This window comes from Mastomys coucha, unplaced genomic scaffold (assembly GCF_008632895.1).
Source record: "Mastomys coucha isolate ucsf_1 unplaced genomic scaffold, UCSF_Mcou_1 pScaffold15, whole genome shotgun sequence".
NCBI classification, from domain to species: domain Eukaryota; kingdom Metazoa; phylum Chordata; class Mammalia; order Rodentia; family Muridae; genus Mastomys; species Mastomys coucha.
This window is the reverse complement of record NW_022196897.1, coordinates 115,365,184-115,378,612: the sequence shown is the minus strand read 5'-3', so window position 1 is coordinate 115,378,612 and position 13,429 is coordinate 115,365,184. Positions and strand designations below refer to the sequence as shown.

At 44.6% G+C, this 13,429-nt stretch overlaps 1 protein-coding gene across 3 annotated transcripts in view; it reads right to left on the bottom strand.

Annotated features, from left to right (window-relative positions):
- Positions 1-2,752: 2,752 nt before the first annotated feature.
- The window catches only part of Stk35 (serine/threonine kinase 35), a 33,290-nt gene continuing 22,613 nt past the window's right edge, over positions 2,753-13,429 (bottom strand). For all 3 annotated transcript variants that reach the window (XM_031371885.1, XM_031371886.1, XM_031371887.1), the window contains one exon: positions 2,753-2,970. Coding sequence is in view for 1 of the 3 variants with exons in the window: in XM_031371887.1 (XP_031227747.1) it covers positions 2,894-2,970 (77 nt within the window). In the remaining 2 variants the exon portion in view is untranslated. The remainder of the gene's footprint in view (positions 2,971-13,429) is intronic.

The window sequence follows — 13,429 nt, the reverse complement described above, 5'->3', positions numbered from 1 at the left end:
GAGCCTGAACCTTGGTCTCCTGTGACCAGAGGGGGTTAGCTGGTGCCAGTTTGGATGGTGCAGTTGATGTCTTCCTGGCTAGAGCTAAGAACAGGGAGGGACAAAGGCAGTGTGCATATGTGGGCAGCAGCATTTGGTCCTGGTCTAAAGCTGCTGTGAGGGCCACGGAGGCAAGAGGGATGTGTCTGGCTATAGCCCACAGGAGGTGGGTGGGGGCTCAGGTTTCCTTCCCCTGTGGCTATATACAGGTGGGGACTGTGAGTACAAGTGAGGAAATGAGCCAGACAGCCACCTGCTTCTGGCTGAATCTGGACAGGGGAAGACAATGGAATAAGGCACTATGATCTGTCCTGCTGATTCCCTTCACTGACAGGGAGCTGAGCTTGGAGTACTGAGAACTGAGGCCAGGCTAGTCTCCCAACAGGTAATCCTCACCCCTTCGCCCCCAAAGGGACAAACATTATGAGTTCTGCAAACTTCTAGAATGGGAACATATTTAACAAGCCTGGAGACACCTGAGATCAGATGTACTAGAGCTACTGGCAAGCCTGCGCCCCAGACAAAGGCAGAAGAGGGAGTAACAGAGCAAAGACGTTGATCTCCAAGAGGGACAGGGAGCTGGACTGAGAAGACCACACGCCCACCTGCCATAGCACAGCAAGCATGTCATGGGGCCAGCTTCCAGCTAGCTGGCAGGTGGTAGCATGGATTACAGGGAGGAAAGGATGAAAACAGCAGGAACAGGCACTTGGGGCTCAAGACCTGGCTCTCACTGGAGCCAGAAAAAGAGGTGCAATCTCCAGGCCAGAACCAGCTGGGAGTCATGGAAGATAAGGTGCGGGGAAGCAGGCTATCCCTCACTAGGCTACCCACCTGCAACCTACAGGGGCTACACTGACACCAAGAAAAGTATGGCGGAAAAACATTATAACCCAGGCCTTGGTTAGAAACAGGGGAAGAGAAAAGAATAAGGTAGACAGATAGTGAGCCTTAACCAGGAACCCAGAGCAGGACTAGAGCAGGAAGAGTTGAGGTCCTGAGCTCAGAGACTGCTTCCCCATCTGCTCAGGCACAGAGACTGCAGCACCCAAGGGAAGGGAGAGCAGAACAGAAATGGAATGTATCTTGCAATTAGGGGATGCCACTGTTCCCACCCTCCCAGTGCCACTCTGATTAGGCTCAGGAGGCTGCTTATAAAGTCACTCAAGGAGACGAGATGCTATCACAGGGCAGCACAAGGTAAGGTTCCCACCTCAGTCATGCACCCACAGGAACAGCAGCTGACCTCTGGCCAAGAGGAGAAAGAAACTTTGGTGCTGAGTTGCCTAAGAGAAGGCTGGAAAGTGAAAAGTGGACAGAGCTAACTAAGCGGGGTCAGCTGCCAGCTGTGCTGGCCTTTTCCCACACTGCAGGAACAAGGGACCCCTGCTTGAGGGAATGCTCCCCCTGACCTCTTCCTTCCCTATCCATCCTGTGTTAGTTTAGGAAGTATAAACAAGAATGAACACAGATCCCTTTTTTCCTGGTCCAGAGACCCCATCCCACAAGGCCAGAACAAGGTGAAAAGTCTGGAAAAGTTTTGGAGCAACCAAAGGTGCTCCAAAGTAGAGGGCAATACCAGAGAAAATGGTGGGGTCCATGAGGCAGCTGGAGGGAGATCATCTTTCCTCAGGAGGCTGTAAGAACACTGCAAGGGAATTACAAGTCAAAGTGTGTGCAGCAGTCATGGGGATCTAGGTCGGGGTGCTTTATATGGCTAGCTGCTACATGGGCTTCTATTAGCCACCTGGGCACCCCCATCTGCCTCAGACCTCCTCCTCAACGCAGGTCCTTTCTCTTCTCATCAGACAACTGTGACATAGAGGTTGATCACCTAACATGAAGTCCTTGGGGGTAAGAGAGATGGCGCTTGACAGTGTCACCTAGTGGTGACACTAGGGATCCTGGTACACAGGGCACACCTTTCACTTCGAGGAAATGATGGCAGCAACCAGTTGAGGGTACTCTGTAAGGATCAAAACTGGATCTTGAGACCTAGGTAGTCTCTGTGACAGGCTGGACTTGTAGCACATAGAGAAGACAATCCAGGAGCAGAGGGTGAAAGGTACTGGCCTCATAGTAGAGACAAGAGGCCAAGGAAGACCAAATTTGACAGGGGGTTGGCACTACAGTCCTAATAGAAGATAGGCTTGTGCAGGGAGAGTGGGGCTGGGGTCTCTTTATCCCCAAGTGATGGGATGACCACTCTTGGTCTCTTTCCTCAGGGACTCCAGTTGGAAAGGTCAAAAGAGGGAAGCAATGCCCACTACAGTGAGTCCTGGTGTGGCCTGGGAACCAAACTCATGGTTTAGGTCTTCTTTCTAGAGTCCCTCTGGCCAACCCCTGGTTCCTCTTCTGAGAGGTTCTTCATCTCTGCTCCTGTCTGAGGCCGGGCTGGCCAGGACCAGCCCATCAGAGGAGTCCAGCAGCTCCCACATCTGGAGGGAGGCAGCTCAGAGGCTGCTTCCTTAGATCTTCGTGTCCCTTTCCAGGAGAAATATCAAACTCTGGGTAGACAGAACTTCTGTGGGAAGTGGGATGCTAAAGTAGAACTGAGATGTGTGTAAGAAAGAAAATAGAACATGAAAGATAAAACCAAAATTGCTTTCTAACTTAACAGGTTAACAGTGACTATATGCATAAGTTTTGTCCACATTCAATGTTCTTAAACAAAACAAAACAACAACAACAAAAAAACCCAACAATAAAAAGGTGCCTGTCCAGAGTGCAGCCTTCTGCTCTTCAGAAGTCTTGATGGTTTAATGTTTAAAAAAACATTATTATAATAAAGGAAAAAGAAAAGGGGAGAGTGGGAACCCCAAGCAAAAGCTTCACATTGTGGGAGGTCCAGCTGTCAGGAGATAGCCACCACCTGTGCCCTCTGCCATCTTGTCCGAGACATGATGAGACTGTGGGTCCCGAAGGATCGACCTGGAAGACAGAAGGCAGGCAATGCATGGACACTGGATCAGTGGGTGAAGAGAGCGCCCATACCCAAACCAAACTGACTGGAAGCTGTGTACACTGTTTTCTCAATACTTCCCATGAAGTAAGCTGAGCTTCTACTTACCTTCTCAGGAAAGGAAACTGATGTCTTCAAGGTCATATGACTAAGGGAAGACCTGGAAGGGGGAACCTAATGCATGTTGGCTCCAGCTACCAATCTGTCACAAATCCTATACCTTTTTCCTAACTCCAGCTTCCCTGTACCCCACAGGACCCATTCCTAGGTGACCCTAATGGTCTTGGTTCTATCTGCCTTTCTTCTCCACTCTCACCAATAAGTGCTGTCAAGCCTCGAAGCAACCCCTGTAAGATTTTGCTAATAGTGTTCAGCTTCTAAGAACCTACATACACTAAGTTAACCAACAAGTTTTAAAGAGACCACATTACCTACTCCTCCTCTTCTCCCCAGCCCCAACACCCCCCTTGTCGGGTAGACCCAGAGCAAGGATTCCCAGAACCGAGAGATGGGTCCCACTCGGCCCACTGCATCATCTCCTGGAGTTATAACTAAGTAAGTGTTCTGGAGACAAAACTATGCCTGATTACTGCTGAGGGGTGGGTGAAATTGTTTGCTTTTATAAATATCTTTGATTGCATGACTATAATAAATTGTGTGCATATAAATGTGTCTATATGCTTTCCTTTAAATATGTTTGATTATCTATTTATAATTGGCACAGTACTTTGAATTATGCCAGTACCACATTGTAAAACAGAGTTGTATTTTTTGATATTTAACAATGCTTAACACTTTAAAAATGCCACTTCCGAGGAATGAATGAACATGGCATAACACACTTTTAATATGTGTGATGTCAAACTTTTTAAAATAAAATATAAATTATGCTTATTTATTATTTTTCTTTAGTTTAATCTTGATCGTGTTTTGGTGTGTGTTTTTAATTTTTTTCTTAAAGTAACATTTTGGTGGAATTCAACTGAATTTGCATGGTCTTAAGAATTTTTTCTGTGTGTATAAATTGAGCTGCTATTAATGGAAGAGAAAGCTTTCTGTGACTAATCATGTGTATTGAGCAGATAGGTTTTCTGAGATCTTCAATTAATCTCTTTAAAGATGACCAACATGTGTCTTTCTTGAATTATCTTTTTTTTTTAAAGATTTATTTATTTATTATATGTAAGTACACTGTAGCTGTCTCAGACATACCAGAAGAGGGCATCAGACCTCATTATAGATGGTTGTGAGCCACCATGTGGTTGCTGGGATTTGAACTCAGTACCTGCAGAAGAGCTGTCAGTGCTCTTAACTGCTGAGCCATCTCTCCAGCCCCTCTTGAATTATCTTAAAGTTTATATACTATTTGTTTCACAAAAAACAAAAAACAAAAAAACAAAAACAAAAACAAAAAAACTGTGTCTTAATACGTTCTGCCAGCTGACTGTACAAATTCAAGCCCTTTGTTCTTTGGTCTCATAACTTATGTCACAAGTGATTTTAAAGATCATAAACTAAGCTGTGCATAGCTTAATGATACAATAAATGTAAAGCTGTCTGAATATCAGAGTATACTTAATAGAATACCATTGTGTACTGTCTGCTATTGCCTGAAACATTACATGTGCGTGTGCATACACACACGAGTACACACACACACACACACACACACACGAGTACACACACACACACACACACACACACACACACACACACACACACACACACATACACACGATACTTAGAAGAATGCCTGGTGCTGGTCACGTGAGCATTGGCTGCTATTTGGGAAGTGCTTTGATGCCAGGCTTCAGGAATAAGACAAGATGATGCTCTTCAAAGAAACCCAACACACAAAAGCCTATAGAGATTAGTCTTGGGTCAGTCCCATACTCTAAGCCACTGAATCACATAGCTAAGTATAGCTTTGTCTTAGACAGGGCAGGTCATCTGGGTAGCAATGTTCTGAAGTTTTCAGAGTGTCTAGTTTCTCCCTAGACAACTGACCCAAACAGGCCCTTTCCTGTACACGTGCAACCCTTTAGTGGCTTCCTTGTTCTAGAGACACATCAAGCCTACTGTCTGCAGTTTCGGAAGCATGCCCTGGTTCCAGCCCAGTGTTCACCCTTCTCCACTGATCTGTGCTTAGTACAGTCAGACAACACTGGCCCCATCCCCATAGCCTTGGGTCTTGGACAGGTGCCCTGCTCATTCACAAAGTGACACCAGAATGGGCATGTCTGCCTCTCTCTTCCTCTAGAAGCCTTCCGTCCCTTTTAGGCTCTGAGTGGAATGAATATAAAGTATAGGGCCTATAGCAGTTGTGACATTCAATGAGTTCACTTCTTCATTGCCAATGTCTCCAGCTAGACTCTGAATGTACCTTCAGCCACCCCAAGTGGTTGTAGGCGCTATGGGAAAGACATCCCTCACACTGATGGAGGAGGGTAAGCAACCTCTGGGAAATAGTTGGTTAAAAACCTTTCAGAGTTTCAGGTGTGCTGAGAGCTGGAGCCTGGTACTTCTACTCCTGGAAAACTGGCTTCACTGATAACTCTAAATATGGAAAAGAATTCAAGAATAAAGATGTCCAATTATGAGGCAATACCTCCAAAGTCCAAAACTAAAGAAATTAAATAAATGATCTATCAGCTCACTGTTAAATTGAAGAATGAGAGAAGGATGGTATCTGTGTATCAGTACGAAGACTGCTAATGGGTCAAGTGAAAGTTACAAAGCTGTGTCGTAGATGGCAAGAATACGGTCTGACTCTATAGAAAGGATGTTAAAGTCCTTGCAAAGATAATAGGGTGGTGAAACTTATGGTGTCTGGATGGATGAGGCCTTTGGAAGGTTATCAGGATTACATAAACCATTTGGGCAGAATCCCATGATTAAGCTTTGATGGTCTTTAAAGAGGGAGATCCTAGTGGCTAGAGAGATGGCTCAGTAGTTAAGAACACTGGCTGCTTTTCCAGGACCTAGGCTCAAGTTCCAGTACCCACATGGCAGCTCACAACCATCTATTACTCCAGTTCCAGAGGATCTGATGCCCTCTTCTGACCTCCACTAGAACTGGGCATGCATGTGATGCACATTCACACATGCAGGCAAAACAGGCACATACATAAAATAATGAGGGCTGGAGAGATGGCTCAGCGGTTAAGAACACTGCTCTTTCAGAGGTCCTGAGTTCAAATTCCAGCAACCACATGGTGGCTCACAACCATCTGTAATGGGATCTGATGCCCTCTTCTGATGTGTCTGAAGACAGCTACAGTATATTCATATACATTAAATACATAAATCTTAAAAAAAGACCGGGCAGTGGTAGCGCATGCCTTTAATCCCAGCACTTGGGAGGCAGAGGCAGGTGGATTTCTGAGTTCGAGGCCAGCCTGGTCTACAGAGTGAGTTCCAGGACAGCCAAGGCTACACAGAGAAACCCTGTCTCGAAAAAAACCAAAGAAATAATTTCATAAAATAATGAGTAAATCTAAATAAAAATGGGGGGTGGTGGTGGAGGTGCAGATCCTGGACACAAACACACACACACACACACACCCCACAGAAGTTTCTTGATACACTATGCCCTGTGCTGCCTCAAAATATAGCCAGCAAGCAGCAAGAAGGGGGCTATCCCTAGATGTGGACCTCTGACTTGGGACTAAAACCAAGAATCCCCTCCTTTTCCTTATTTTTAATAAACTTATTAAAACAAAACAAGACTTGTACATAAAAAACCAGAGAATGCACTGAAATTAATCAGACCCAATGACTATACATAAATATGTACCGTGGAGACAAGGTAATAAACAGAATTGGGGGTAGGATGCAGATTAGAATGGGAGGATCAAACGGAAAGGGGAAGGGAAGAGAAGAAACAAGAAGGGAATAGTGGGAGGGACAACTAACACTGAGGATCATTGGAGGGGTCATATGGAAACCTACTACTACAGAAGCTTCTTAAAATATATACATATATGAAAGAAATCTAAATGGAGTCACCAAATAATGGAGGAGACAATCCCCCCAACTAGACATTTTTCTCTGCTAAGTATAACTTCCAGTGCCAGGAATAGGTTACATGTAATTCAGTTGTTGGCCAAAGAGGTCCCAGGGAAAGTCACCAACAACCCAGGGCACTGCCAAGGATATGGGTTGCTTTCTACAAACTGACAGGAAGGCCCTATTGCTGAAAACAACACTTATATATCTCTGTGAACACAAGTCAAGCTGAGCCTGCCTAACTAGAACCTTCACCCCTACAGACAAGTTTTCATGATACTCAGCATGCTATCAAAGCAGAAAGAACCACAAGTCAGCTACAAACCCTGTGGTCTACAATGGTAACCTGCTTGCATAATACTTTGCTGAACAAACACTGTGGGAATAACCAACCTTGGTCTATCTAAATAGATTTAAGGCCCACTCCATGAGATGGAACCCAGGCATGACACTTCTCTGGTGGCCAAGAGCCTGAGACTAGATAGGCAGGCCATGGGCCTACAGGAAAACCAAATACTATTGTTCTGCTACAGAAACCCAGCAATAAAATGACTACTAACAACTTTCTGCTATGCCACAGATCAGTGTTTTTGCTAGGTCTCATCAGAGCAGCTTTCTCCTGAAATAGATGGGAACCAACAAAGAGACTCAAATCTGGACAAAGGACAGAATGAGAGATGTCATAGGAGATAGATGACAACAAGGTAACTTGCAGTGCCTCCTAGACACAACAGGACTGTGTTACCATGACAGGTCCACACTCGGCAGGGTCCCAGCACTGAGAGGGAAAACCATACAGAGCTTCATCAATAACCAAAGAGCTTTCTTCAATTGACAACAGCTTGCAAAAGCAAACCTATTTTCTGTAACAGAGTCTCCAACTATACTCAAGGGCACCCTACCCCTATGCCCAACAGTAGATGGCCGATATACTATACTACAAACTCAATGGTATTTGAGTGCTTTGTTGTTTGTTTCCTTGTTCTTGTCTTGTGTTGCTTTGTTTAGGCATTTTTTTTTTTTACTTTACTGGTCATTTGCTTACATATTATGGCTTCCAATTTGTTTTCTTAATGGGTTTTATGTGTCTATCCGTCGTCTATCCGTATGTATGTGTTTCTCCTGTTTAGGTTGTGTTTTGTTTAATTAATTATTGGGGGCTGGAGAGATGGCTCAGTGGTTAAGAGTACTGACTGCTCTTCCAGAAGTCCTGAGTTCAATTCCCAGCAACCACATGGTGGCTCACAACCATCTGTAATGGGATCTGATGCCCTCTTCTGGTGTGTCTGAAGACAGCTATAATGTACTTACATATAATAAATAAATAAATTCTTAAAAAATTATTGGGGTTTTTGTTTGTTTTAATTTGCCTGTTTACTTTCTAAGGAGAAAAAGAATGCAGGAATAGTTTTGGTAGGTAGAGATGGAGAGAACCTGGGAGAATCAGAGGGGAAAGGAGTCAGAATATATGAAAAAATATTTCCAATTAAAAAAATAAACAACAAAATCAGCATGCACAAAATTAACTAGACCCAAAGTCTATACATAAAGAGCATGCACTCTAGAAAGAAAACTCTTATTTCTGAGGCCTACTCTTTCACTGAGTGCATCTGCTCCTCTACTAGCAATAGGAATTAAAAGATTCCCCCAAAAATCCACTTGGGGGAAAAACTCATATACTCCCAGATGATATGGCAGCTATCCCAGCCTTCTGTAGCTTTTGCCTGTTGCTTTTGTCTATGTTTTCAGTTGATTAGTAGGTGAAACAAAAGACTGACAGGGACACCTTCCCCAAGGAGCACACACCACAGCATGTTTACAGGACGACAGAAAGGCCATCTGGTTTGGTTGGAGTCAAAGCAACCAGCCCCGAATACTTGTTAGTCGATGAACAGTGAAGGTCCCAGCCATGTGGGCCCTTGCTTAGCTCTCTCATCCTACCAGATGCCATCCTTGGCTCCCTTGGTGACCAGGGTATAACAAGATATGGTTCCTAGCATCAATCAGGGTTTCCCTTGTTGCTGTCGGTGAGACTTCTGGCCAGAGCTCCCCTGAAAGTCAAAGCCACATCTGCTAAGCATAATGATGAGTAGTAACCATCTGTAATGGACTTTACAGTTTGTAACTACATCCCACAACTCGAGTCAAGATGAGCTTGACCACTTTCCCAAAGAAAAGGCGCAGAGAGAAGGAACAACTGGCACACATCACAAAAGTGAGAATAGTAGGTCTAACTTAACCAGAGCCTCTCCAGCCTTCCCACTAGAACATTTACTGTGTGCTTTAAAGCTGGTGAAACCTAATAGCTTACATTAGATTCAGCTTGAGATAGAAGGTGATCTATCAGGTTTTCTATAAGTCTTGGGCACAGATTCCCAGGCAGTAGCCTATTCAGAAGCAGCAGGAGAGACCTACATCTCTACATGATGGTAAGAGCAGACGAGAGGACCGGCTTCCAGTACCACTGCTTTTTCCCTTAGAGACTTCATTTTTCCCCCCAAGTGCTCAATGAAGAACTTGATAAGACAGAGGACTTTTATTTATTCCAAGGCTCTTCTAATCTCAGGAATGTAGCATGAGTTCTAGAATCCCTGAAAGGTCTTAAACTCTCATGGTATATATGCCATTTGCATTTTCCTGTAGACTATCTCCCTACTCAGATTCTGAGAAGTACCCATGGCACAATGAATAATCAAAGACAGGAGCCTGAGTTATGCAGGCAAAAACTAACCAGAGGCAGCACATGAACACCATTTTAAAAGAAAGCACAGCTGCCCGGCCCAATGGACACCTGAGCAAGAAGACTAAGAGAAAGGTCGCTGCTGAAAACACAATAGCTTTTCCTCAGCTGTCTCAGAAAACTCCACAGGGCAGTGAGTGAGTCTACGGCAACAGCACAGGGAGGATGCTTTTATACATGGAGGCTTACTTAGTCTGAATATGTCAGTGATCACACTGTATTACTGACATCATACTATTTTAAACCATCTGATTCCTTTAAATGTGCTGCCAAAATTGCTAGTATTAAAAAGTTTACCAAATGCACAAAAAGAATTACTAGCCAGGATGGAAGATTCTAGACTTAGAAGGCTCCATGGTGATGAACAGTAGGCAGAGCTGCCAGCTGAGTCATCCTGACTGTGTGAGAGAGCTTGGAACCACTGAGACCTCAGCCCTGGCCTTGAAGGAAGACAATAGGTCTTAGGGCTGGGGCTGGTGTTTTTCTTTAGCACTTTATCTGTAATGGGTCCTAAATTAAAAGAGAGGACATTTTTGTTCCTAGAAATAGCTCTGACAAAACTAGCAGTTAAGATACGTGGATACCATAACAAATCCTCTTCCCTAAGCTTATTAAGTGTGGGGCTGAAATAAAAGCTGCTCACTGCCTCGGTGGGTCCCCACAGAACCAGGTTCAACTGTAGCTGCTATGATTAGCAGAGAAAGGGCTCCAGGGAAAAGTCAGGGATCCTGGGATTTCCCCAAAGGACACTTTCCCATCAGGAGGAAGCCATCGAAGTCCTTGTTACTACTAAAGAAGAGGTCACTCTTCCATGTGGTGACAGGACAATTTGTGGTTATAAAAGGAAAGGCTCAAGGCCAGAATGGTCTGGGCAAAACATTGTCTGGTTACAGCTCAAAGTCGAGCATGCCAAGAGGAACTCTTGGGGGCTCTTGCTAAGAAGTTTGTGGCTTTCTTGGGGGGAAAAAGGGCTCCACACATCATGAGGGAAAGAAAAAGTCAAATTCATGGTTAGCCTAGAAAGGTTAACCAAAAACAAGATACCCCAATAGGGATAAAAGGAGGCATGGCAATTCTGCATTCTCTGCTTGCTGAACTGTAATGCAGACAACCGTGTGAGCACCACCCCACATTTCACACAGGTAAACAACCCAGAGAGAGATGAGGTATCCAAAAGCCACTGAGGCAGAACGGAGTGTGGTTTAAATGCAGATTCCACAGATCCCCTACAAGTCACTACTGTGAAAACACAGGGCTTCCACAATCCTGGTTGTCTTCCCTCTTCCCTCCTCCACAGAGAATGGGACAGTGTAGTTAGTTTCATGCCCTCCACATAGGTATCCTGCCAGGTGTGGTGCTGTAGCTCCTACCCAGAAGGTCTGACCTACCCTCCTAAAATGCTAGAGGCACTGTTCTACCCACTCTCCAACCCCACCTTATATGCAAGATGAAGGCCCTCCTCCTTAGGCTGACGTCAGAGCCCCTGGCAGCTTAGTGATATCTGACCTTTGTATGAGCCAACCCAGGCTTAAGCTCTTTGCTTTTATATTCTTGGTGCTCTGCCAGTGCTGAGTTCTGCTCAGGATGCCAGCTGATGGTCTTTCTCCAAGTCTATTAGACAAATATTCCTGTCACCTACTTCAAAAGACAGCACTCTTTTTCTCTGAGCCTTAAAGTGACCTTTAAAGACAGCTTAGGATCCCCCTAGGGTTGCCTACATGGCCTCTCTTTGAGAGCCAAACGGAAGCGACCCTGGGCTAGAGCTCTAGCACTTGAGCTAGCAGATGTCACCCACATGGTCAAATCACTTACTTCCTCTCTGGAATGGAAGAGATCAACAGGAGAAAAGGCAGCCACATCAAGGACACAAGTAAGGATTTAACAAGATAAACAGTGGGAGTACCCAGTCTCACAGGCTCAGCACACTGAGGGAGCAGGGGTTCCCTTTCACATCCCACTTAAGCCAGCTTGTTCCAGGCCAGCTCCTCGGCAATAGCAAACAAGTAAATGCAGGGCTATGGATATACACTTGTTCACTATGTACAAAGAAAGAGACCCACGGGTTCCTGAGTTCTATTGCCACAATGTGCCTCTCCTTTGTACCATGTATCATTCAAACTAAAGTGTGAAAGGATACTTAAAGACAGAAGTCTCTTCTCCACCAGGCAGAGGTCAAGTTAAGGCTACAGAGCATCCCTAAGCTTTTGATAACTGTACTCAGTCTTAAAGGCAGCTGAAGAGGACTGTGACAATGGCTTGAAGTTCTCTCTGACAGGAATTACAATCCTTGCTTATAGCTGTCTTAGGGTCGTGACACTGCTAAATTGGAACCACCTCTAACATTGTTCCGTTTCTCCCAAGGCCAAGGACTGGGACTGCAGAGGACTCTCATTTAGTCTTCCCATAGCATCAACACCAGTTCTATGAGCAGGTGGGCAAGTGGAGTTCTGAATCATCGAGATGGAGAGCTCCATGCTCTCCAGAGCCTTTTTATACCACACTAGAATGGAGCCTGAGATGGTCAAGGGACCTCTGGACTGTGTCAGTAGTGACAGCTGCACTTCACTTTCAGTACTTGGCTGAAACCCCAGAACAAGTTTTATAAAGGTAAAAAGTCACTCTGTTGTTTGTCTGGGGTGTGGTATTTTTCACACCCATTTCTGCTGCCCCATGCAAACCAAGAGTTCTTTCCAAACATTCATCAGATCCAAACAGGCAATCTGGTTACTAACAACAAATGAGTCTTTACTTGTGACTTCCAGTTTTCTTTATGTCTGGTACAAGGGGCTGGGTCCTGCTAGCAGTGTTTGTGCAGTCTGCCAAGATCTCACAACAGCACACTCCTACTCCATGCCTGAAATCTGTCCTAGGCCGAAGCTTTCTAGAAGGGCATGTCTTAGGCATGTCCAACAGAAAGTAGGAAAGGAAAAGCAAAGGGGTATTATATGCAGTTACTAAGGGGTCCCTTTCCCTGGAGGATGGATATAGGTACATGCAGATTCAACCAGCTGCCTCACATCATCTTGGTAATTTTACTCACTGGACAAAATGATAAATACTAAAATCCAAAATGACATGGCCAATGTTTCTCCCATCACTGCACTAGGACCATTCCTGAGTTCAGAAAAAGAAAAGAAAAATTCAAACCATCATTCATAAGACTCCTCCCCTCAGCTTCAAATCAAGATTAGTTTTGTAGCTGGAAAACAAGCATTTCTATCTTTCTTACTATGCCTTATGGGGTGCCAGGGTAGCTCTAACACAGTCTTCCCAAGTCCCTAGACATCATTTTCTTTAACAAAGAAACAAAATACAGAATTCTTTCTGACCTGTTTATGTTGCAGGCTGAGTTACAGCTCTCCCCTGGTAGCTCTTACTGAAAGTGAAATTCCTTTAAAGTTGGGCAATTCACTACAGTGTTTTATAGTATTGATTTATTTTAAACTCGGTTGGCATTTTTAAGACCTGCCATGCCTCTGAGCCCTAGAAATGCTGAAAGAAATCTCTATTTTTTTTTTCTACTTTTGGAATAATAGTATGAGGTATTAGTTGAAATGAAAAGGGGCTGACAACTTGTCTGCTCTTTCCTACTGTCAAGATAAAATCTTGGGTATTCTCCCCAGGCCTGAATCAGCACTTGGGAACAGCACCCTTCCCTTCTCAACAGAGTAGTCCTGAGT